The 25,559-nt window shown below is 34.5% G+C and overlaps 1 protein-coding gene across 1 annotated transcript; it reads left to right on the forward strand.

Moving 5' to 3' along the window:
* Positions 1–24,318, forward strand: Vcpip1 (valosin containing protein interacting protein 1). Its single transcript, XM_046428515.2, has 3 exons — positions 1–2,983; positions 13,056–13,142; positions 22,135–24,318. The coding sequence occupies exons 1-3, from the start codon at positions 271–273 to the stop codon at positions 23,001–23,003; spliced, it is 3,669 nt and encodes a 1,222-aa protein (XP_046284471.1). The 5' UTR covers positions 1–270; the 3' UTR covers positions 23,004–24,318.
* Positions 24,319–25,559: the final 1,241 nt, after the last annotated feature.

The following is a 25,559-nucleotide window of genomic DNA, read 5'->3' on the forward strand; positions in this document are numbered from 1 at the left end:
GTCTGAGGCGGAGAGAGCGAGAGTGAGTGAGTGTTGAGTGCGGGGTGGGGTGGTGGCCCTTACGTTCGGGGCAACGGCTACGGCAGTGAGAAGTAAGAAGAGAAACAGCGTCCGGCGCTTCCGCCTTCGCTTAGGAGGAGGAGGAGCTGGTAGGGAAAGGAAACTGATTCGCCCTGGGCCTGGACTAGATCGAGTCGGGCCGGTGGGGTCTAGGCTATGAGCCTTTGAGGGTCGCTTGGGACGCGGAGCGAGACACGAGAGCCGAGAGCTATGTCTCAGCCGCCGCCGCCGCCTCCGCTGCCGCCGCCACCTCCTCCTCCTGAGGCTCCGCAGACTCCGTCGTCTTTGGCGGCGGCGGCGGCAGCTGCTCCGGGGGGGCTCTCGAAGCGGAGAGACCGGAGAATCCTTTCCGGGAGCTGCCCGGATCCGAAGTGCCAGGCGCGTCTGTTCTTCCCCGCCTCCGGTACTGTCAGCATCGAGTGTACCGAGTGCGGACAGCGGCACGAGCAGCAACAGCTGCTGGGGGTGGAGGAGGTGACCGATCCGGACGTAGTGCTGCACAACCTGCTGCGGAACGCGCTGCTCGGGGTGACGGGAGCACCCAAGAAGAACACGGAACTGGTAAAGGTGATGGGCCTTTCCAACTACCACTGTAAATTGTTGTCGCCCATATTAGCTCGCTATGGAATGGACAAACAGACAGGCCGGGCCAAGCTTCTCCGGGATATGAACCAGGGTGAACTGTTCGATTGCGCTTTACTGGGTGACCGCGCTTTCCTTATAGAACCAGAGCACGTTAACACGGTGGGCTATGGCAAGGACCGCTCGGGAAGCCTTCTATATTTGCATGACACTCTTGAGGATATCAAACGAGCCAATAAAAGTCAGGAATGCCTCATTCCAGTGCATGTGGATGGGGATGGACACTGCCTGGTGCATGCTGTGTCTCGAGCTCTAGTAGGCCGGGAGCTCTTCTGGCATGCCCTGAGAGAGAATCTAAAACAGCACTTTCAGCAACACCTGGCCCGATATCAAGCCCTGTTTCATGACTTTATCGATGCCGCTGAGTGGGAGGACATTATCAATGAGTGTGATCCTCTGTTTGTGCCACCTGAGGGTGTTCCCTTAGGTTTGAGGAACATCCACATATTTGGCCTTGCTAATGTGTTGCATCGTCCCATAATTCTGTTAGATTCCCTTAGTGGCATGAGAAGCTCTGGTGATTATTCAGCCACCTTTTTGCCTGGGCTCATACCTGCAGAGAAGTGCACTGGAAGAGATGGTCATTTGAACAAACCAATCTGTATTGCATGGAGTAGCTCTGGTAGAAACCATTATATTCCCTTGGTAGGCATAAAAGGGGCTGCTTTGCCCAAACTGCCTATGAATTTGCTTCCTAAAGCATGGGGTGTGCCTCAGGACCTTATTAAAAAGTACATCAAACTCGAGGAAGATGGTGGTTGTGTTATTGGAGGTGACAGAAGTTTGCAAGATAAGTACTTACTTAGGCTTGTTGCTGCTATGGAAGAAGTCTTTATGGATAAACATGGTATCCATCCTAGTTTAGTTGCTGATGTCCATCAGTATTTCTATAGAAGGACAGGAGTGATAGGAGTTCAGCCTGAAGAGGTTACAGCAGCTGCTAAAAAAGCAGTAATGGATAATCGCCTTCACAAATGTTTGCTCTGTGGTGCCCTTTCTGAACTTCATGTTCCTCCAGAGTGGTTGGCTCCAGGAGGGAAACTGTATAACTTGGCAAAAAGTACTCATGGACAGCTGAGGCCTGACAAAAATTATAGCTTTCCCTTGAACAATTTGGTTTGCTCATATGATTCAGTGAAAGATGTTCTGGTACCAGACTATGGGTTGAGTAACCTAACGGCTTGTAATTGGTGCCATGGCACATCTGTGCGAAGAGTCAGAGGAGATGGATCTATTGTGTATTTGGATGGAGACAGAACTAATTCTAGGTCCACTGGTGGCAAATGTGGTTGTGGATTCAAACACTTTTGGGATGGTAAAGAGTACGACAATCTGCCAGAAGCTTTCCCTATCACTTTGGAATGGGGAGGAAGAGTGGTCAGAGAAACAGTGTACTGGTTCCAGTATGAAAGTGATCCATCTCTGAATAGTAATGTTTATGACGTTGCAATGAAACTTGTTACCAAGCATTTTCCAGGTGAATTTGGGAGTGAAATCCTAGTTCAGAAAGTTGTCCACACCATATTGCATCAGACTGCCAAAAAGAATCCTGATGATTATACTCCTGTAAATATAGATGGTGCTCATGCCCAAAGAGTCGGAGATGTGCAAGGACAAGAATCAGAATCTCAGCTTCCAACTAAAATTATTCTTACTGGACAGAAAACAAAAACTTTGCACAAGGAAGAATTAAATATGAGTAAAACTGAAAGAACTATTCAACAGAATATTACGGAACAGGCTTCTGCAATGCAGAAACGGAAAACAGAGAAGTTAAAACAAGAACAAAAGGGGCAGCCCAGAACTGTTTCTCCCAGTGCCATTCGTGATGGGCCATCCTCTGCACCTGCCACCCCTACCAAGGCTCCCTATTCACCTACAACTTCCAAGGAGAAGAAGATTCGAATAACAACTAACGATGGAAGACAGTCCATGGTTACACTTAAGTCTTCAACAACCTTTTATGAACTTCAGGAAAGTATAGCCAGAGAATTCAACATTCCTCCTTATTTACAGTGTATTCGCTATGGCTTTCCTCCTAAAGAGTTAATGCCACCACAGGCAGGAATGGAAAAGGAGCCAGTTCCTTTACAGCACGGTGACAGAATCACAATAGAGATTCTAAAAAGCAAAGCAGAAGGTGGTCAGTCTGCTGCAGCACACTCTGCCCACACTGTGAAACAAGAAGAGATTGCTGTTACTAGTAAACTGTCATCTAAGGAACTTCAAGAGCAAGCTGACAAGGAGATGTACTCCTTATGTCTTTTAGCAACATTAATGGGTAAGATTAATTTAACTCAAATGGTATTTCTTAATTGTGAATGTAATGTTTCTTTGGAGAAAAAAAAATCCGTGGTTACTGTAAATATTTGATTATATATTTTCAGAGAAAATTGTTTAGTGATTTTGATCGTAGATGTTTAACGTGATTATTGAGTGACTATAAGGAAAACAACTACAAAGTGAAAGTAGTTCCTCAACTGTCACCAGATTATTTAAATATATCTTGTTTTTACAGTAGCTTTTCTTTTTAAAAAATGGATTTTTAATGTATCTATTTAAAGCCTTTTCATTTTTTCCCTCTAAGCTCTCTTTGGCCTTTCCATGTTGTTCATTTTTCATTTATTTTTAAATTTCATTTTCCTGCCTGTCATGTGACTAGGACTTCCTGCTTGATGAATTGCAGTTTCTGGTGTTTATTCTTGCTGCACTCCTTTCTAAGAGTCTCCTCTGTTTCCTGTTCTCTTTCCTAATTCACTACAGTTTTCTTATGTGTTCATTTGATATGTGTTTAGGTAATTTTAGTGCTGAGTGAATCTTTACCATCTATTATAATGAACTATTATAGCTCATGAGAAACTTAAGAAATAGATGTTAATGGGGCTAAGAAGTATTTCTTTTTAAAAATGCAACATAAAGGAAAATATCATCCAAATATGTAATTTAAAGCTTTAGATGATTTGGGATACTGTTCAGTGGTGCACTTTTCACATTATCTGTATTTGCTTAGTCTTTGTTTTTAAGTCACTGTTAATATGCTTTACTGAGTCTTTTAAAGTATGAAGTAAAATCTAAATATTTTAGATGTTAGAACGGTCTTATTTTTGCTGAAATTAGAGCTTTCAACTAGAAGGGGGATCTGGGTTTTGATTGTGTTTTTTAAGAGTGCTAAATAGCAGTGAATTGGCCTTGACCTGCTAAAATGAAGATTATTTTTTCCTGGATTATTAAATTTGGGGACTCATTAGTTAGTGGGAGATCTACAAACTCTGCACAAATTTATAACTTGATATTGTTGATTTTAGTTAGGTAGACATAGTAATTGAATTGGAGTATATATAAGGACTTGTCCTAAGCTGTTTACATATTTCTGTCTCTTTTAAGAGTTTTTAGTTTCTTAGAAGCTGCATGGGAATAGAGGAAAGATGATGTGATCTTTGGAGACAGACCTAGAATTTGAATGTTGGCTCCACTACTTATTAACTTAGTGATTTCAGGCAAACTACTTAATTCCTCAGTACTTAAGTTGCCTCTTTATACAAAATACCCTTTGAAGTTTGTATGTAAGGGCAATAGTGAAGTATTCCTAGAACTCTATAAAATTTTAAATAATATCCATTAAAAAATGGATAAAACTATATACATGCAGAAGGCATTTTAAAAGACTGGCATTCTCCCTGGTCAAAAACAGGGAAGAGATGGTCTTCCTCAATACAAGATGAACTCCTGAGAATGTGGCTCATATCTTATCTAACCTTGTATATTCAGTTCCTACTATATTGCCCAGCAGTTTTGATTGAATTCAATAGGTGACATTAACTCATCTAAAGAAAGGCTGTATCTGCAGAAATGGAATGGATGGTCAGCACTGAACATTGAAAAAGAGTCTGAAAAGCAGAATTTGGCAATGTTTATACACTGCTGTACAAAGGAAAAAGATACATCATCTGGGGTTCATGATAATTCTGGTAACTAGCAAGGTAATCTTTGCTGAAGGACAGGAATATTATATCAGTCCTGCCATGGCCTCTGAGAGATCTCAATCTCTTTGCCTGATTCCATATTCATGAAGGATTTATTTTTATTCACTTAGTTTCCTGATAATAAATTGTGATGTACAGGTGAGAGTGCAGATAAAGATTATCTTTAGAAGGCTATGTTCTCCATTGTGGATTAATAAATTGGCATGGGTGGGATTATGATCAGTAGTCTTGAATACTGGAGCAGCAGGATAATATATTTCTATTTTTGTTTGTTTTTAATATTTATTTTTTTAGGTGTAGATGGACACAACACAATGCCTTTATTTTTATGTGGTGCTGAGGATCGAACCCGGGGTCCTGCTTGTGCTAGGCAAGTGCTCTACCACTGAGCCACAGTCCCAGCCCCAGGATAATATATTTCACAATGAAAATTACAAAAATGTAATTCTGCTTTTAGTTACCTTTTTTTTTTCAGTTGTAGATGGGCCTTTATTTTATTTATTTATATATGGTGCTGAAGATCTAATCCAGTGCCTCACACATGCTAGGCAAATGCTCCATCACTGAGCCACAACCCCAACTCCTATTTACCTTTTTTGAATTTGGTGTGAGCTTCCTGGACCTGAAAATCTAAGAACTAGACCATGAACTGATATGAGTTTACCAAGATAATGTCTTTCTGTTCTGATCCCTTCCCTCTTCACCTGTAGTATTTTAAGTTGCTGTCCACAAATCCACAGTTTCTTTATATCTTCTACTTCCATTGTCAACACAAAATAATTTGAATGTAAACATGTTTTAATTTTATAGCAGTAGCACTTGAGAGATTTTCTGCTTTAAAGTACTAAGACAGTGCCTCTCCCTCTCTCAATATTATTTTTATCCCTCTAATTTTCTTAAAACTATGAATTATATAGAAATATTATTTTAAAAAATATATATTTTTTTATTTATATGTGGTGCTAGGGATTGAACCCAGTGCCTCACACATGCTAGCACTCACTCCAGCACTCCTAGAAGATATTCTTAATAAAAAGATACGTTTATAAAAATGTCAATTTGGGGATAATTATATACACACAACTGTATAGAAAGAGTACAGGGGAACTTTTGGTGTTTTCGAAAATTTAGAAAAGATTAGAAAATTGCAAATTTTGAAATGTAGAAATTACTTTGTGAATTAATAAATGTGAAATAAGCTGCCTCTGTGTTAGTGTAGAAAATAGTTTATCAAGCTTTATACTGTTCAAATTGTGGGCTCCCTGTCATTTAGGGTTAGGGTTTAAATAAATATTCCCCTCTTAAGATTTTTTTGTTTTATTGTGGTACTAGAGATTGAACTCAGGATCCAGGTGTGCTGTGCCACCAAGCTATACCCCAGTCCCTTTTTTTTTTTTTTTTTTTGGACAGAGTCTCACTAAGCTGCCCAGGCTGGCCTTGAACTTTCTATCCTTCCTGCCTCAGCCCCCCAGGTCACTGGGATTACAGGCATTTTGCCACTACCCCTGACTCCTTCTTAGGGTTTGAGAGAGACCTTTGCTGATCATTCAAAGTAGGTTACCTCTATTTCTATGCCCTTTTAATTTCTCTTATAGCACCTATCACAAGTTTTAATGATCTTTTTTGTTGGTTTAATTATTTATTTGCTTCCCTCACAAGATCATAAAGTCCACAAAATATCATAAAGTCTTTTATTCACTAATGAATATTATTACTTAGGACAAGACCTAGGACTGTAGTAGGTACCAAGTAAATGCTTGCTGAATGGATGAATGTACATTGTTTCAGCAAAATAGATGTATGCTATGAGCTCAAGACCACACTGGAGGTACAATTATGAATGAGACACAGGCCTTACCCTCTATAAACTTACCTGCAGTATCTCCACTGATGGAGTTCCTATACTTTTATAGTTTTCATCAACACATTGCCAGCCTTCTTTTCTACAGACATAAAAATTATAAAACCACAATATATGACGTACATAGTATTTTAGAAAACCTCATTGTCATATGTATACATAGAAATTATATGTCTTTATTAAATAGGCTGACTGTGTAATAGCCAGGAACATATTTATTCCTTCTTTTGCTTTTAAATAGAATGTTCATTGAATAGAATTTGTCTGTTATATATGTCAACAAAACAATGAGTAAGTGCATCAGTCTTTTACTCTATATAAACCATTCATGGAACTAGTCGTTTTGAATTACATGGTGGTATAAAATAAAATAAACTGATTCTACCTATAATATATCACATGTTTTAATCTGTTTTTTTTTTTAGACCACTGAACTTACTTTTTATAGACCATCATCTTCAAATAGTACTTGTATGATCCCAATTCTAGCTTTGCAAAATATGTTACTAAAATTTCTTGTAGATCAGTTTGTGTGTGTGTGTGTGTGTGTTTTCATGGTAAATATGATGGTTGGTACATGATGCACCAAAAATATGAGGCTAGTTTCTTTTTTCTTAGTATTATATTTCATTGTTTCTAGTTTTGTTTTGTTTTCCCAAGAGGTAAAGACAGGTTTAAGGTGAAAAACAGAATATGTCATTTGGAGTTATTTAAATGGAATTAGTTTACTAATAATTTTGATATTGGTTCAATCCCCAGTCTCAAAAATAAAAAATACACGATATTTTGTAATTTTATTATTTTGTAATACTTTTTTTCCTTCTTTTTTTGGTAGCTCTGAGGACCAAATCCAGGGCCTTGTGCATGCTTACAAGCAAATGCTTCACCACTAACTGTAACCCAAGCCCCATAACACCTCTTGATGTCTATAAGTGCCTTGAGATTTTCCAGAATCACATTTGAGATTCAGATGTTTAATTTTTTATGACCTTGAACGTGAATATTATTATTGCATTTTTATGTTTTATTTTCAAATGTGTGAAGGACAGTTTTAAATCTAGGTAGTATTTGTGCATATTATTCTTTATATGCCATCTGATAGCCTTTCTATTGATATATATGTAATGTTGGGGCAGCCTTCAAAAATTGAATAAAACTAATACTATAGATGTATCTTAAGATAAATAATGCACATTATAAATGGAGATTTTATATAATCATGCTTTGAAGATTTAAGTATTTATTCCTTTCTGTGCTCAACTATCTCTTTTTTCCTTCATGTTTTTCAACTACAAGATAATAGTTTTAAAATTTCAATGGGGGGAGGGTAAAATATGGTAGTTCTTAACATTTCTTAACATTTTCACTTCCCAGAGAAAACCATTATTAATGTGTTGGAATGTATCCTTTCAGACTGTGTGTGTGTACACATCTATACACAATTGTGCATGTATGTGTGTTAGAAATATATCCTTTAATACTGATTCTAATCCTAAAAGCTGTATGACTGGTTACTCTTAAGGTAATAAGTATGAGATGAGAAAATGGTATGCTTTTCTTAGAAAGTTTTAACTATTGGTAGAGTAAATAAATTTTTAAATGGGAGAATCTATAGGAAGAGGGGAGAGGTGGCAACAATTTTTTTAACAAATGAATACCTTTAGGATTCTCTCTAGTAGAAACAGTCCTGTAAATTTAGAACTACTTATTCAAATTATTTTAAAAAATTGGAATTATTTATTTCAAATGTGTTGTTTATTTTATGATGGTAGATACTTGATTTCAGAGTTTTAAGTATTTCTTTTGGAGCTTTATATTTCATACAAACATTAGATTTTGAAATTTACTACCTTCATAAATTGCAAAGTAGAAACCTCAAATTGCCTTTTTATTTATTTAATATACTTTTATTTTTAATTGGCACATAGTAATTGTGCATATTTATGGTGCTCAAGGTGACATTTCAATACATGTATATGATGTATAATGATCAAATCACAATTATTGGCCTATCACCTAGGTCACGTTTTATTTTATGTGTTGGGAATCCTCTCTACTAGCTCTTTTGGATTGAACAATTAATTGTTGTCAACCATAGCTATCCACTGTGCTGCACAAAGTTAGAATTTATTTCTCCTATTCAACTTCCCTCTCTACCCATTAACCATCCCCTTCCCATTTCTTCCTTCCCCATAATCTTCCCCCAAATTGCCTTTAAATACTTAAAATTTGAAAATTATATGATGACCTTTTAAACTCATTTAAACTCATTTTTAACCCCATTTGGTTATTACAAAAAGTTAGAAAACATATTTTGAATTTTTTTAACAATTTTTTTTTAAAAAAATATTTCTTATCAAATGGGAAAAAATTGGATAAATGAAAGGAAAAAACATCATAATACCATTACCATATTTAACCACTATTTAGGTAGAACTCAAAGAAGAAAAGACTGGTGGGAGACAAAGTGTGAACAGAAATCATTTATGGTGGTATAGACTTTTTCTATATTTATTTATATATGTATTTATTTTATATATATATATAAATGACAGTGGAATGCATTACAATTCTTATTACACATATACAGCACAATTTTTCATATCTCTGGTTATATACAAAGTATATTCACACCAACTTGTGTCTTCATACATGTACTTTGGATAATAATGATCATCACGTTCCACCACCATTTCTAACCCCATGCCCCCTCTCTTCCCCTCCTACCCATCTGCCCTATCTAGAGTTCATCTATTCCTCCCATGCTCCCTCTCCCTATCCCACTATGAATCAGCCTCCTTTTTCTATATTTATATACACATAGAATACATTGGAAAGAAGAATTTTACTATTGTTCTTTGAAGAAACAGTTAAATTATAAAGTAAAACTAATTGAAGACTATAGTAGAAAAATATGCATTAACATATTTGATAGAGGTGTTACCATACCATTCCTATTCTGTAAGAGTTGCTTTCTAGTGAAATGGTAGAAAAAAATCATTGTCACTTTGTTTCTGCTATTATTTTGGTTTATTAGATTCTTGAAAACAGATGGTACTATTAATTGTTTTGTAGTATACTTTAAAAAATAGTTATCAGTATGCTGCTTCAGTTAAGTTTTTTCTGGATTGCTTTCAGGCATTGTTTAAAATTAAAAAACCTCATTTGTAATATTCTTTCTATACATTCATTCAACCATTACTAAGAATTCTATTGTTTGTTTAGCACTGTGTCAAGTCTTGGGAATGGAAAATCTGATAGGCCACTGACCTTGCCCTGAATCTGAAAATCTTTTTAGTTTAGAAAGAGAAAGAGGAAAAGTAAACTAAATTAGCCTGCAGTATGATAGGGTCTAAGGTATTGATGTACATGTGAACCTCAAAGAAGGATACCTATGTAACTATCTCTCAGAAAAACCTAGAGGGAATGACACCTAAATTGAGTTTTAAAGAATGTGTAACAATTATTGGCCTTTAGGGAATTAGAGCCATGTGGTTTTGTTGCTTTATAAAAATCAAGACTAGGTATGATGTGAAGTAGAACAGCAGGTAAGGGTCAACTCTTCCACAGCGCTTTTTATGCCATGAGAAAGGAACCTGGACTTTACCATGTGGGTTTGGGAAACCAGTAAAGGTTTAACTCTGAAGGCTGTTTGGTAGATGGATTTGGGGAGCACAAGACTCAAGGGAAAATCACATATGAGGTAGCGGCAGTAATCTAAGTAGAAAACAAGGCCTGATCAGAACAGTAGTAGTAGAAGGGATGGAGACAAGTGTGAGACTCTGGTGGACTTTGCTAAGTATCTGATCTTTGATCCCTTTTGTGGTTTCTTTTTTTTTTTTTTTTAATATTTATTTTTTTTTAGTTGTAGTTGGATACAATTTATTTATTTATTTATTTATGGTGCTGAGGACTAAACCCAGGGCCTTGTACGTGCTAGGCGAGTGCTCTGCCACTGAGCCACAACTGCAGCCCCCTTTTGTCATTTCTATTACCAGTAAACATGACTTCATTGAAGGTATTTGTATACCAAAGGAAATAATTCACCTTTTTTTTTTAACAAGTTGTTGATGTCTAGATTTCTATAAGACGGTCCATGTGCTGCCAAATTTGACCTCTAGTGGAGGTATTTGTATAACCAAAGGAAGTGATTCGCTTTTTTTTCCCACCTTGAACCAGTTGTTGATACCATAATTTCTATTAAAAAAAGACTGGACGTGCTGTCAAATTTAACAATATTTGGTCGCTAGTGGAGGTTTAGTATCAATGAAAAAGGCATAAGCTTTGGGAATGATAAACAATTCAAATCCTAACTCTGCCACTTACTAGCTGTGTTTTCTTGGGAGAGCTTTTAAAATAATCTGAATTTGTTTCCATGTCAGTAAAGTACAGCTTAGTTGTGATGAGTAAATGAAGCTATATAAAAAGTGTCTTCTCAGAGACAGGTAGAGAATAGAAGCTTAGGAGGATAAGGGACTTATCCTCCCATAAATTTGAAGGTGGTAAAAATTGGTTCTTAGCAGAGGGAAGGTAAAAGCAAAAAACTTACCCAATAATTAAAATTAAGCTATGCATACAGTATAAATAAATATACACATTATATCCATGGCATTCGAAGTAAAGTAGTAAAAATGATATTTTTCTTGTTAGTATACAGTGGTCAGTTCTGAATGGGTTATCATTTTGGTACCTGTTCAGTTTCTTACCAAAAAAAAATAAGCACAACCATTTTTTAAAATGTTTTCCTAATAAATGATATACTAAAGTATTTTAGAGAATACTGAGTATCTTGAGAATAACATTAACAATAATTAAATGAATGGTTATTGCCACAAAAATAATGTATCTAAATGAAATTTAATGATAAGTTCAGCAATCAGAGTTTTTATGAGTATTTATTAATATTTCTGTATATGGGCAGTTATTAATATTCAAAGAATTTAATGAAACATCTGTGTCTTACCCTTAAATATGACTCTTCTAGTAATAGTATTGCATCATTAGTATTAAATAAAGTGTGTATGTGTAATTAAATGTTTTGGTTAACTGAAATTTTAAAAAATTTTAAGTGCCGAGACTTTCTAAATTTGTGTATATTATGCTGAGGATAACTTTAGCCAATTACCATACAAATTCATATTCCTGTTTATGAATGTGGGAAGAGATTAGAACTCAAGAGAGAGTATAAGTATATAGTGATTAATTAGGATTATTAGTTATTCTCATCTAAAGCTTAAGTCAGATCTTGTAGCAAAGATAATTTAACAATTTATTTCTTAAAATTAACTAAAAATTTTCTGATAATAAAAGTGCTTACATGTACATTAACAGGTTAGAAAATCATGAAAGTATAAAGAAGCAAATAAAGACAACCATATTCCACAAATGAAGTTAACTTTAATGCCCTTTTCATTCTTTGACTCTTCAAAGGTGATTATCATACTCAACTTTTTTTGGTGGCCAGGGATTGAATCCAGAGCCTTGTGCATGCTAAGCCTGTGCTCTATGTTCTACCACTGAGGTACATCCCCAGCTAGTCATTCTCAACTTTTTGTTTGAAACTTATTATTAAAATAGATAATAAAAGATAAAATAGATAATCAAAGGATGCTTTTGGAAAAAAATATTTTTGTGAAATAATAGTTGGTTTGTGGATATTTTATGGCCTTTTAAAGATTATTCTGAATATCTTCAACAAATAATTTTTCTCTTAAATTTTTATAGTCAACTTTAGAACAACAGAATACAATGTTAATTATTTGTGTGCAGTCTGTTTTTCTCCCTAGCCCCTTCTTTTTATTTTTACTTTTTTTAACATAAATATAAAATATTCAATTTTATATTTTATTTTAAAAAATAGATATCTTTTTATAACCTTTTCTGTTCTAGTCCAGAATTTGCAAACTAATTTCCGTTGAGCTGGATTGACTTTTCAGATACATTTGTTTAATATGCAAAGTCAACTCATGTAGTTTTAAAGACATTTTAAAATTAGCTCCTACATATTAAAAATTTGGATTTCCTGGATGTGATGATGCAGGTCTGTACTCCCAGATACTTGGGAGGCTGAGGCAGAAGAATTGTAAATTTGAAGTCAGGCTGGGCAATTTATGAAGTTCTTGTCTCAAAATGAAAAAAGGACTAGGGATGTCGTTCAGTGATGAAGTGCTTACCTAACATTCGTGGGTACAGGATTCAATCACCAGTTCTACAGGGGTAAAATTTTTTGGATTTCTGGCCTCTATTGAAAAGCTCCATGGTATTGAAACAGTGGGTCTATACTCTTCTATGATAGTACTTGGCAGTGGCTGCCACCTTTAAATGGTTCATTCATTTTCTAGGGTGCCACTATATCATTTCTCTATGTGCACCTGGATGCTTCACTCAGGAGTTCTGTCTTGAAATCTCTGTTCTAGTGTGATCTGCATTAAAGCAACCCTGGGTGGACAATAACCTCTTTTTTTTTGTTGTTGTTGTTGTTTAAACTGTTATCTGTTTTTGTCTTACAGGTGAAGATGTATGGTCTTATGCAAAGGGACTTCCTCACATGTTTCAGCAGGGTGGTGTATTCTACAATATTATGAAGAAAACCATGGGTATAGTTAATTCCTCATTTTATTCTTAAATAATATTTCCACTTGAGCTTTTATTAGATTAAGAAAGTTCAAATAGTATTCTATTGAAAATATTTCTAGCCAGGCATAGTGACACCTGCCTGTGGTCCGAGGTGCTTATTAGTAGGCTGAGGTAGGAGGATCACTTGAACTTAGAAGTTTGAGGCCAGTCTGGGCAACATAGGGACACCCTGTTTAAAAAGGAAAAAGTGTGTGTGTGTGTGTGTGTGTGTATTTCCAAAATTAAATTTTAAGTATATACAGTTCTTTAGCAGTCTGCCTAGTTAAATTGGATAACTTTCCTGACATAGGTAGCTGGTTTTCTGTTCTGTTACAAAATTACGAAAAATTCCTATCACTACCTTGCTTCCATTTTCTAATTTAAATTATATATATGATTCTCAACAACTAAAAGACAAGTTGTGAAATTAGAATCATATTTTGTTTTAATGCTGGTGACTATCCCAGATCCAGATAATATAGTATCTTTGTTGTTTTTGTGTTTTAGCCATAATTATATTTCATTGCTTTCTAGGTTTTAGGAAATAGCCCATTTTACATTTAACTTCTTTGACATTGTGTGTTTATTATTTATAAAGATATATGTATTCTTATGTATCTGTCAAACTGTGCCTTCAGAGTTTTAAAGTCTGAAGAAAGAAGTTGCCAGGGCATGTTTTTCAACCTCACACATTTTTTTTAAAGATTGGACGTGAATGCTTTTGTCCCTGGATTTATCACTGGCTTATCTCACTATTTCACCTACTGGTCTGGCCTTGTTAGATAGGAAGGGTAAAATCTCTGTTTTATTTTCAATTCTTCCTGTACACATTTCTTTCTTTCTTTCTTTGAAAAAAATCCCTCCAAGTTGGCTGTTATAGAAATGTGCAAACATACACACAAGTAGAAAAAACATTAGTGAAATCCTATTTATGTACCGTTTACCCCATTCTTAACTGAACTGTTTTTAAGTAAATCTTAGACATACTTAAGTATGTATCTCTAAAGATAAATGCTTTTTTTCTTCTAAAAAATAATCATAATACTATTGTCACATCTAAAATGTAAACAACCATATATTTTATTTATTCATTATTATTTTTTTTTAATGTGGTGCTGGGGTTTACACTTGTGGCCTTGTACATGCTAGGCAGGAGCTCTACCACTGAGCTACAACTCCAGCCATCTTAACAATAATTTCTTAGTATCATCAAATAGTCATTTATTGTTTAAATTTCATTGATATTTGATTTTTTTATTGTCTGTCTCAAAAAATGGTGTGTTTTTTTGTTCATTTGAATCAAAAACCAAAGAATGCCTTTCTTTCTTTCTTTTTTTAAAGATATTATAATTGAGACATAATATATAGAGTAAAATTCATCTTAGGTTGAATACCACTTATCTGAAATTATTTGGCCCAGAAGTATTTTAGATTTGGGATTTTTTTTTAATTTTTGGAATATTTGCACATTTATAGTGAGATATCTTGGGTGTGGGACCCAAGTCTAAATACAAAGTTCACTTGTGTTTCATATATACCTATACACATAGCCTGAAGGAAATTTTGTGAAATATCTTAAATAATTTTGTGCATGAGACAGGGTTTCACAATGTGGAATTTTCCATTGGTGGCATTGTGTTGGGGTTCAAAAAAGTTTTGGATCTTGGAACATTCTGGAATTTGGATTATTGGATTTGGGTTGCTCAATCTGTACATGAATTTTGAGAAAAATGTATGGTCATGTGACCACCACATTCAACATACAGAATACTTCCATTACTCCAAAAAGTTGTCTTCTGCTCCTTTTAGTCAGCTCTCCTCCCTTATCTTCATTCCCTGGCAACTACTGATTTGTTTTTTGAGTCTGTGTGTGTTTTTTTCACATTACCATATAAGTGGAATCACTTAGTGTAACCTTTTTGTGTTTGGCTTCTTTAATTTAGCACAAGAATTGACAAACCATGGCCAGAGAGCCATATCAGGTCTGCTGCCCACTGTGTATAGTGTTGTTGGAATACAGCCATAATCATGTTTACATGTTGTCTATAGTTGCAATTTGCACTGTAGTAACAGTTGAATAGTTGGGGTTTTTTTAAAATATTTTTTTTTTAGTTGTAGATGGACACAGTACCTTTCTTTTATTTATTTATCTTTGTATGTGATGCTGAGGATTGGACCTAGGGCAAGCACTCTATCACTGAGCTACAACCCCAGCCCAAAGTTGAATAGTTGTGACAGAGACATTATAATCCACAAAACCTAAAATATTTATCATGTTACCCTTAATAAAAATTTTTGCCTATTTCTGTTTTGTTTTTTAGTTATAAAGGAAAGAGGTTTATTTTGGCTCATGGTTCTGGCCTAAGGTTGAGGGTCCGTATATCTGTGGTCTACAGTCTGATTATGGTCTTCTTGCTGGCAAAGTCCTGAGACCATGTAGGCCATCACATGGCAATGAGACAATGAGGCATGAGACAATGAGCATGTGTGTGCCCTATTTCTCTTTTAACATCCATTTGAGATTTATCTGTCTTTTTAAAAATTTTTAATACAATTATTTTGTTTATTTATTTTTATGTGGTGCTGAGGATCGAATCCAGCGCCTCACATGTGCTAGGCGAGCACACTACCACTGAGCTACAACCCCAGCCCCCCTAAATATTTTTTTAACATTTATTTTTTTAGTTGTTGTTGGATACAATATTTTTAATTAATTAATTTATTTGTATGTGGTGCTGAGGATCGAATCCAGGGCCTTGCCCGTGCTAGGTGAGCACTCTACCGCTGAGCCGAAACCCTAGCCCCTGATTCAAATATCTTTTAGATAGTAAACATAAAATATTTATCTTAAAAATAAAATCAAATTGATTTTTTTACTTTGTTGCAAAGTATGAGTCAGGCTTCATTTTTTTATGTATGAATGTTCAGTTGTTCCAGCACCATTTGTTGAAAAGGCTATATTTTATCCACTGAGTTACTTTGGCATCTTTGTCAGAAATAACAGTTGACCCTGAATTGTGCACTTAAAAAGCATGAATTAATATCATATGCAAAATATACCCTCAATAATTTAGTTCTAAAAAATTGACCACATATGTGTGGGTCTAGTTCTAGAATCTTTTTTCTCTTTTGTTGATTTATGTCTCTCCTTTCCTCAATGCCATATTCTAATTATTGTATCCTTATAATAATTCTTTAAATCAGTCACTGTGAATCCTTCTCTTTAGTCTTTTTCAAAATAGTTTTGGATTTTGTGGGTCCTTTGTTTATCCATATAAGTTGTAGAATAAGCTTGTCAATTTCTACAAAAAAGTCTGCTGAGATTTTTATTGTGATTACTTTGATTATGTAGATCAAATCAGGGATACTTGATACCTTGACAACACTGAGACTTCCAGTTGGTGAAACTGTTACGTTTCTCTGCTTAAGTCTTAATTTCATCAAAATTTTGTAATTTTTTAGCATACAGATCTCAAGTACTTTGTTAGATTTATACCTAAATATTGATGGTTTTTCAGATGCTGTCATAAAAGATGCTTTTTAAAAAAAATCAATTTTTTCTGGTGTTCATTGCTAGTTCATGGAAATAAAATTGTTTTTATTTCTTGACCTGCACCTTGTGACCTTGCTAATAAATTCACATTAGTTCTTGTAGTTTTTTATTTTAGCAAATTCTTTGGAATTGTCTATAGGTCATCATGTCTTTTGCCAATAAAAGACAGTTTTATTTCTCCTTTTCAATCTGTATGCCTTTTATTTTTCTTGCCTTATTGAAATGACTAGGACCTTCAGTTCAGTATGGAATAGGTGTGATGAAAGCAGACTTGTTGCCTTGTTTCTTATCCTGAAAGGAACCATTCAGCCTGTGGATTTTTAAGAGATACCCTTTGTAAGATGGAATACATTCCCTTCTTTTCCCAAGTTTGTCAACAATAAATGTTGAGTTTAGTTAGATGTTCTTTTTCCACATCTATTGAGATGATCATATAGTTTTTCTCTTTCAGTGTCTTGAGAGGGCAAATTACATTGATTGACCTTTGAATGTTTAACCAACTTTGCATGCTAATTTGTTAATACTTCATTGAGTATTTTTATGATTATGTTTATGAGGGATAATAGTGTATAGTTTTCTTGTAATAACTTTAACCAGGGTACTACTGACTTCTTAAAGTAGTTTTGGAAAGCATTCCTCTTGTTTTCTACTAGATTTTGTAACGGCTTTGATATTACTTCTTTTTTTAATGGTTTAATAGAATTCATCAGTTACATTAACTTTGGAGCTTTCTTTATTGGCAGTTTTTTAAAAAATATTTTTTTTGGTTGTAGATGGACACAATATCTTTATTTTATTTATTTATTTTTATGTGGTGCTGAGGATCAAATCCAGTGCCTCTCATATGTGAGGCAAGTGCTCTACCACTGAGCCGCAACCCCAGCCCCTATTGGGCAGTTTTAAGGATGAATTTAATCTCTTTAACAGACTACTCTTCAAGTTATCTCTTCTTGGGTAAGCTCACACCGTATACAAAATTAACTCAAAAAATGGATCAAAGACCTAAGTGTGAGAGCTATAACTAGAAAACTCTTCAAAGAAAACATAGGTGTAAAATTTCTTTACCTCCCAGATTAGGCAAAACTTTCTTAGATATGATGACACTGAAAGTATAAGTGACAAAAGCAAAAAGTAGATAGCTAAAAAGCAAATTTGTATTTGCAGAGGATATAATCAAGGAAACATAAAGACAATCCAGAGAATGGAAGAAAAATTTTCCAAACCATGTATCTGATAATGGACTTGTGTCTAGAATATAAAGAACTCTATAGCTCAACAAAAAAAGAAAGACATAACCATATTATTCAGGACCTAAAAAAATGAACAAAGGATCTAAATAGACATCTCTCCAAAGAAAATATGTAAACGGCCAACAGCACACGAAAAGGCGTTAATTTATCAGGAAAACAAAACCCAAAACCACTAGCATGACTGTAATAAAAAAAAGTCATATAATGAGAACTACTGACATGGATGCAGAGAAAATGAAATCTTCATACACTGCTGGTGGGGTTGTAAGATGGCACAGCCACTTGGGAAAACAGTATAACAGTTCCTTAAAAGATTCAACAGAGTTTCTATATGACAAAGCAATTACATTCTTCAGTGTTTATCCACAAGAAATGAAAGCATATGTCCACGTAAAACCTGGTAGCATTATTCATAATATCCCAAAGTGAAAACAATGCAAATGTCTGTGAGTTTTGCTGACAAAACATTGTATATGCATACAACAGAATATTATCTATCAATAAAAAGGAATGAAGTGGGGGCTGGAGTTGTGGCTCAGTGGTAGAGTGCTCACCTAGTACATTCGAGGTCCTGGGTTTGATCCTTAGCATCAAAAAAAAAAACATATAAATAAAATAAAGGTATTGTGTCCAACCACAACTAAAAAAAGAAAAAAGGACTGAAGTATTGGTACGTATTATATAGTTTGTGAAGACATTATGCTATATGAATGAAGCCAGTCACAAAAGACCATAAAATGAAATGTACAGAATTGAAACTATTACCTGTATATTGTTATTGAAATTTCACTGCACTTAGTAGCAGAGCACTAAGAATAGGCATACTTAGAAGGACTATAAACCAGTGTTCACTTAGGGCTGAGGATGATGAAGAGGTGGGAGGAAATCAAGAGTCACTGCTAAGGCTTCTTTTTGGGGTGATGAAAAAGTTCTAAAAATGTAGTGATGGTCATACAACTCAATATACTAGAAACTATTTAGTTTTAAACTTACAATGGGTGAATTGTAGATGAATTTACCTTAGTAGAGTTGTTGATTTTAAAAAAGTTTGTGTATACTGTTAACCTTATTAAGAGTTAATTTAGAACTCTGGAGTCAGAATATCTGAAGCCAAATTCTGTCACCTTCTTTGTGATTTCTCAATCTCAGTTTCTTTATTTGTAAAGGGGATATGATAATAATGTCAGGGTTGTAAGGATCAAGTGAGATCATATTTATAAAGTGGTTAACAAAGGGCCTAGTACCTAGTAAACACTAAGAAAATGTTTGCTGTTATGATTATGATTAATCCAGTTGTTATTACAGAATTAAACTTTGTATGTGTGTGTGTGTGTAGTGTTGGAAGTGTGTGTGTGTGTGTGTGTGTGTGTGTGTGTGTAGTGTTGGGAATTAACCCAGGGCCTCATACATGCTAAGCATATGGTTTAACACGGAACTACATCCCCAGCCCATAAAGTTCCTCTTGACTGTAGCAGAGTCATCTTGACTGTAACAGAGTCATTTTTTATTCATTTGTTTTGTTTTTTGAGACAGTCTTCATATGTTGCCCAGGCTGGTATTAAATTTGTGAGCTCAAGTGATCTTCCCTCCTCAATCTCGTGAGTATTTGGGACTGCAGGCCATTGCCACTATGCCTGGCTAACATAGACATTTGAAATGGATCATCATCATAAAATTATTTTATCTCCCTAAATACTTTCTCCTAGTATTAGTGGTAAAATTTTCTCTATTTCAAATGATAGATTCAGGTGGGAAATTTATTATTATATTTTGGTCAAAGAATCAAAGCAGGGCTGGGGATATAGCTCAGTTGGTAGAGTGCTTGCCTTGCATATATGAGGCCCTGGGTTCCACCCCCAGCACCACACACACACACACACACACACACACACACACACACACACACACACAAAAGAAAGCATATCAAGCCTTCCTCACCCCCAAGCGTACCATACCTCTATCCTCCAAAATAGGCAAAGAACATACCTCTCTTCATTCAAATCCACCCTAACAGATAGATGATGATTTGTACACTTGAGTAAAAATATTGCCCAACTTAACAACACTGAACTATTATTATTCCCATTCTTTATATTTGGAAAGGTATTTTTAAATTAATTGGCTTAAAATGTGGTAGTTTCCTTGCAGGTCTTGATACGGGGGTAAATGCAGAGATGAAATGGCAAATTTAGTTTTAACCCTGGTGTATGTATTCTTTATGTAATATTCAACTTTGCTTATGTTTAAACTTTATAAACAATGAAATTATATTATATACCTTCTTCTGTGACTTGCTTCTTTTGTACAGCACTTTTTCAGATTCATCCATGTTGATGAGTTCAACTATAGTTCATTCATTTTCACTGTTGCATAATATTCTATTGTATTATTTTAACACAATTCATCCATTGTTCTGCTGATGGACTTTTGGATGGTTTCCAGTTTTTTGATATAAGGTACCAGTGTAGCCATAAATACTAGTATAAGTTGTCTTTGGCACATTTGAGTAATGGAATTGATATGTAGTACAGAAATTTTAATGCAGTTGATTCTTAGAATTCAAAGGACTATGTAAGTTATTTAAAACCTAAACAATTTATTTGAAAATTAATTCTTTTCTCTGATTATTTGAAATAGTCTCAAAGAGGTACTTTGGAACCACTCTTAACTTTCTGCAGGGAGAGAGGAGCCATTTGTAATATCTTATAAAATTGAAGTTGCCTAAATTCCCACAAAGCATTTCAGAATTCATTCATTGTTTCCTTCTTAATTTCTACAGCACTTACTAATAACACTTTGCTCATTTCTGTTTTACTGCATACAACAGGCATCATAACTTTCTTGTTTATATAAACTTTAATAGCTGCATATTACTGCATATTGAATAGATATGTCATAATTTACTTAATCATTCTCTTGTTGAAATGTTAGATTGTTTCCCTGTATTTCATTGTAAATTATATTGATGAATGGTATGGTACCATAACTCCTTCAAGGGTAAGCATCATGGCAGCAGCCTGGAAACTATTATAAAACCTTTTTTGATGTAATAGAAGAATTAAATGTTTTGACTCCCTGACTTACATAAGGCACTGTAGGTATGTGCTTTCTATACTTTCTTATTTAATCCTCAAATAATTAGGAGAGAGGAGATGGAATACCCATCATTGAACTTAACTGGTTGTATTCTAATAATCTATTTATATTGTCTGTCTTCAAAGAATTACAGTATTTTATTTTTAAATCCTCAGTCTGGTTTAGTTCCTGGAACATAGTGAGGCTCAATAGGTATTATCCATTGAAGTGGATGTTAAAAAGCTTCCTGAAATTACAAAGTTCTCTTTGCTACCTTGTGTCTGGATCCATAGTTTAATAGATATTTGGGGTAGGGCATCAGAAGATAGTAAACTGAATCCAGAATGTGCCCAGAAAAGTACTATTTGGAACACATCTTTGACGATTATTATTTCTACTTTTTTTTTTTTTTTTTTTTTGCCATTCTGGGATGAAACCCACAGTCCCTCCATCCTAGGAATGTACTCTGCCACTGAGCTACACTGCCCTTGATTTTAATTTTTGCAAGTTGTTTGTTTTTTGTCAGTTGTTTCTGTTGAAAGTGTGTCGAGAGAAAATTCTACTTGGATTTTTATTAATTAATATTTTGCCTACCATTGAAATAAATGTTTATTTGAAATTATAATTTGAAATGTAATTTAAAATATTTTTATTATTTTTTTACATTGTATTTTCCTTGTAAGCTTAGCTGTTTGCTCAAGCCTTTTCACTAACTTTATTAATAAAATAATGATTTTTTTTTTTTTTTTAACATCCCTTGGGAGAACTACTTTAAGATCTCTGGTAAGGGCTGGGGTTGTGACTCAGTAGCAGAGTACTTGCCTCACAAATGTGAGGCACTGGGTTCAATCCTCAGCACCACATAAAAATAAATAAACAAAATAAAGATATTGTGTCCATGTATAATTTAAAAATATTTTTAAAAAAGATCTATGGTGATATACTTTTTTGTAATATAATAAATTATTTCTAATACATCTTGTTTTGAAACTATTACCTGTACATTGTTATTGAAATTTCACTACTTTAACCATAATTGTCTTAATGCTTTTGCTAATAATTTTAATATGTTAAATATCTTTTCCCTTTCTTTAGGTATGGCTGATGGCAAGCATTGTACTTTTCCACATCTACCTGGCAAAACTTTTGTCTATAATGCTTCTGAAGATAGACTGGAGTTGTGTGTGGATGCTGCAGGACATTTCCCCATCGGTCCTGATGTTGAAGATTTAGTTAAAGAGGCTGTAAGTCAGGTTCGAGCAGAGGCAACTACAAGAAGTAGAGAATCAAGTCCCTCACATGGGCTTTTAAAACTAGGTAGTGGTGGAGTAGTGAAAAAGAAATCTGAGCAACTTCATAATGTAACTGCCTTTCAGGGAAAGGGGCATTCTCTAGGAACTGCATCCACTAATCCACATCTTGACCCAAGAGCTAGGGAAACTTCAGTTGTAAGAAAGCATAATATAGGGACAGACTTCAGTAATAGTTCCACTAAAACAGAGCCTCCTGTGTTCACAGCTGCTCCTAGTAACAGTGAGCTTATTCGAATAGCTCCAGGAGTAGTAACAATGAGAGACAGCAGGCAGCTTGATCCTGATTTGGTTGAGGCCCAGCGAAAAAAATTGCAGGAAATGGTTTCTTCTATTCAGGCTTCAATGGACAAACACTTGCGGGATCAAAGTACAGAGCAGTCACCATCTGATCTTCCTCAAAGAAAAGAAGAAGTTGTGAGTTCCACAAGGTCTGGGAGTCTTCAAACTAGCTTGCCTGAATCTTTTTCTTTAACTGGTGGCACTGAAAATTTGAATACAGAAACAACTGATAGCTGTGTGGCAGATGCACTGGGAGCAGCATTTGTCACAAGGTCAAAATCACAAAAGGGAAGTTCCGTGGAGGAGCCTGAAGAGATGGATAGTCAAGATGCTGAGATGACTAACACAACTGAGCCAATGGATCACTCTTGATTTAATTAGAGGCTAATAAAGGCAGAATGTTTATTGTGAATATGTAATATTTGTTGGCTGGGCCACATAACTTGATTAGTCATTAAAAATCTTGTACGTATATAATTCACAGATTATATCTTGTTATTCAGTGCATGATAGCAAATGTGTGATTGGCAATAGCTTTTAATATACTGCTGCCCAGGCTGGCTCTGAATTCCTGTAAACTAGTTATTAGATCTGCTGAGTTTCTTCCATATATGTGGTTCATTGGAAGTTTTTTGTAATTTTAATTCCATGAAAGTCTTAATGTTTCAAACATGAAAATCTCTTGCTAAATATGTTTGATTTCTAAAAAGACCAAAACTGAGGAGGAAATCAGATTTTGCCAATGTTGATGCTATCAAGATAAGCATCCTACTACTATATTAAAGTGTCAAAAGATTTGTGTAAATTTGAAGGTTATCTGAACTAAATTGTATCTTAAAATTCATAAAATGATTTATTAGACAGTGGTATTCTGACATTTCCATGAACGTCAACACATTCATAGAGATAACTATTCTTAGAAAAATATCTTGAGAATGGAGTGTAACACAACATTTTGCTGATTTGAACAAAGTTGGAGGAAAATATCTGTCATAGAATGATAAAGTCAATGTGATTCAATTAGTTGCTGTCTGAGCCAGCACAGCCAACTGTGTGCTCTGTTGATAATATGTTACCATTATTTTTTGAATCCTGGCTGGTCAAGTGTCACCTAATTTTTTTTTTTTTAACTCTTGCAGAAAAGTTTATTGCAAATTGTGTTAGAAAATTTAAAAATAATGGTAGCAGGAGTTAATTTCTAATTTTCAGAGTATGTCAGACTCACAGAGAATTTATAAATAAGAATTTATCTTTATGAATGAGTTACATTGTTCTACAATTTTGATCAATGGTATGTAAGCCTGTATATACTAAGTGTCCCCTTTGAACCAAAATGTTTCTTTTTTTTTTTCTTAGAGTCCATAAGATTTTCTTTATTTGTTGGCTTCAGTTTGGTTTGGATGCAAATTTTACCTCAACATACCCTGATGATCAACTGAGCATTTGCTTAAATAGTGTATTCATTAAATCTTTAGTGCCAGTTTCCTAAAGAAGCAGCTTTCATGCTTATTCCTTAAAACAAAGAATGTTATCCTGAAATTGGTATTGCACTATATTATCCTGTTCTGCAAATCTGTATTCTGAAATGTACATTTCAATTCATCTTCCTCTGTTCACTGAAATTAAGTTGAATTTGAATGGATGAAAGACAAAATGTATGTTAATACAATCTCTTAGAGCATTCAAAGCCTGGCTGTCTCTGTTTGAGCATGTAACAGATGCAGAACTATTTGTAATTCTAAGAAAATGTACATCAGAAAGTATATTATCAGGTGTATAAAATTTTCGGTCTGCTGATTCATAAGGGATATAGACAGTACATTCTTGTTTTTCCAGATAAGAGAGGTTTTAGTCTTCTTTCTATGAAAGTATCTCTAACTGAATCCACATATTAAAGTTACTATCCATTTTGAATTAGGAAAGAAAGGAGAGTCTAGACATGTAAATTTACAAGTGTATCTGAGCAAGATATATATATTTGGGTTAGTTTTTAATCACAATATCACTGTTTTTCTTTGTAATATTTTATCTCCATTCTTTCATTTCATTTTCATTTTTACTTTCTCTATACATCAAAATAGCAGGAAAATTTAGAACTTTTGTATACTAGTTCTTCATAAAGTAAGAGAGCCACAAAATAATATTTAACACTTAGCATAGCCAGCTTTTGTATTAACTAAAAATTACAAATGTCAAATCACTAACCACTGTAATTATATTTGGCTTTTCAGCCATTGAAACATACACACACCCCCCCTTTTTTTTCTTTTGGATTTAAGTATAGGAAAACTGAGCAAAAATGTGCTGCTTCCAAGTAAATTATGTAATCACCTTTCCATAACAAATATTTTCTGCATTGGTGGCTTGGTATATTTAATTAATAACTGCCAAATAGAATCTCAAAGCATTAAAGTAAAAATATCAAACAATTTTATCTCCTATTATATATTTAGTATAAAATAACACCATGTGAACATTAGAAGATGTACTTAATCTCTGACAATATTCTATTTTCTCTAGCAACAGCAATGCTTTTAGGAAGCTAGTTAGGTATGATTAGTAGCGATTTTGGTTCTCCCTTGATAAGGAATAAAAGGCTTGGTTCTGAGAACTGATCAGAGTTCTTGAAATTACTTTAAATCAGCTGAATATTTGAGCGGGTAAATGAATGGTTTTTAATAAGTGGACCAAGTATCATCCTCACAATTTCGAGAACAGGGTTTAAGTTTTTAAATCACTCTTAAATTTGCTCATATGACTGAAGAGTGATAACTTTTTTTTTTCTTTCTTTCTTTTGTGGTGCTGGGGATTGAACCCAGGGCCTTGGGTATTCATGACAAGCATTCTACCAGCTGAGCTATATCCCCAGCCCATGATTACATTTCAGTACTACGAGTTGTGATATTGCTGAATCTTTTGAGTCCAAGC

The sequence above is a fragment of the Marmota monax genome, unplaced genomic scaffold, assembly GCF_021218885.2.
Source record: "Marmota monax isolate L192 unplaced genomic scaffold, Marmota_monax_Labrador192_F-V1.1 WCK01_AAM20220418_F8-fsc00044, whole genome shotgun sequence".
Classification (NCBI taxonomy): domain Eukaryota; kingdom Metazoa; phylum Chordata; class Mammalia; order Rodentia; family Sciuridae; genus Marmota; species Marmota monax.

Bases quoted from the DNA above. Each gene is read 5' to 3' on its own strand.
- Vcpip1 (XM_046428515.2), top strand. From the start codon at position 271: ATGTCTCAGCCGCCGCCGCCGCCTCCGCTGCCGCCGCCACCTCCTCCT. The intron at 2,984-13,055 runs GTAAGATTAATT...TTTGTCTTACAG, and splicing joins TCTTTTAGCAACATTAATGG to GTGAAGATGTATGGTCTTAT. The intron at 13,143-22,134 runs GTATAGTTAATT...CCCTTTCTTTAG, and splicing joins TATTATGAAGAAAACCATGG to GTATGGCTGATGGCAAGCAT.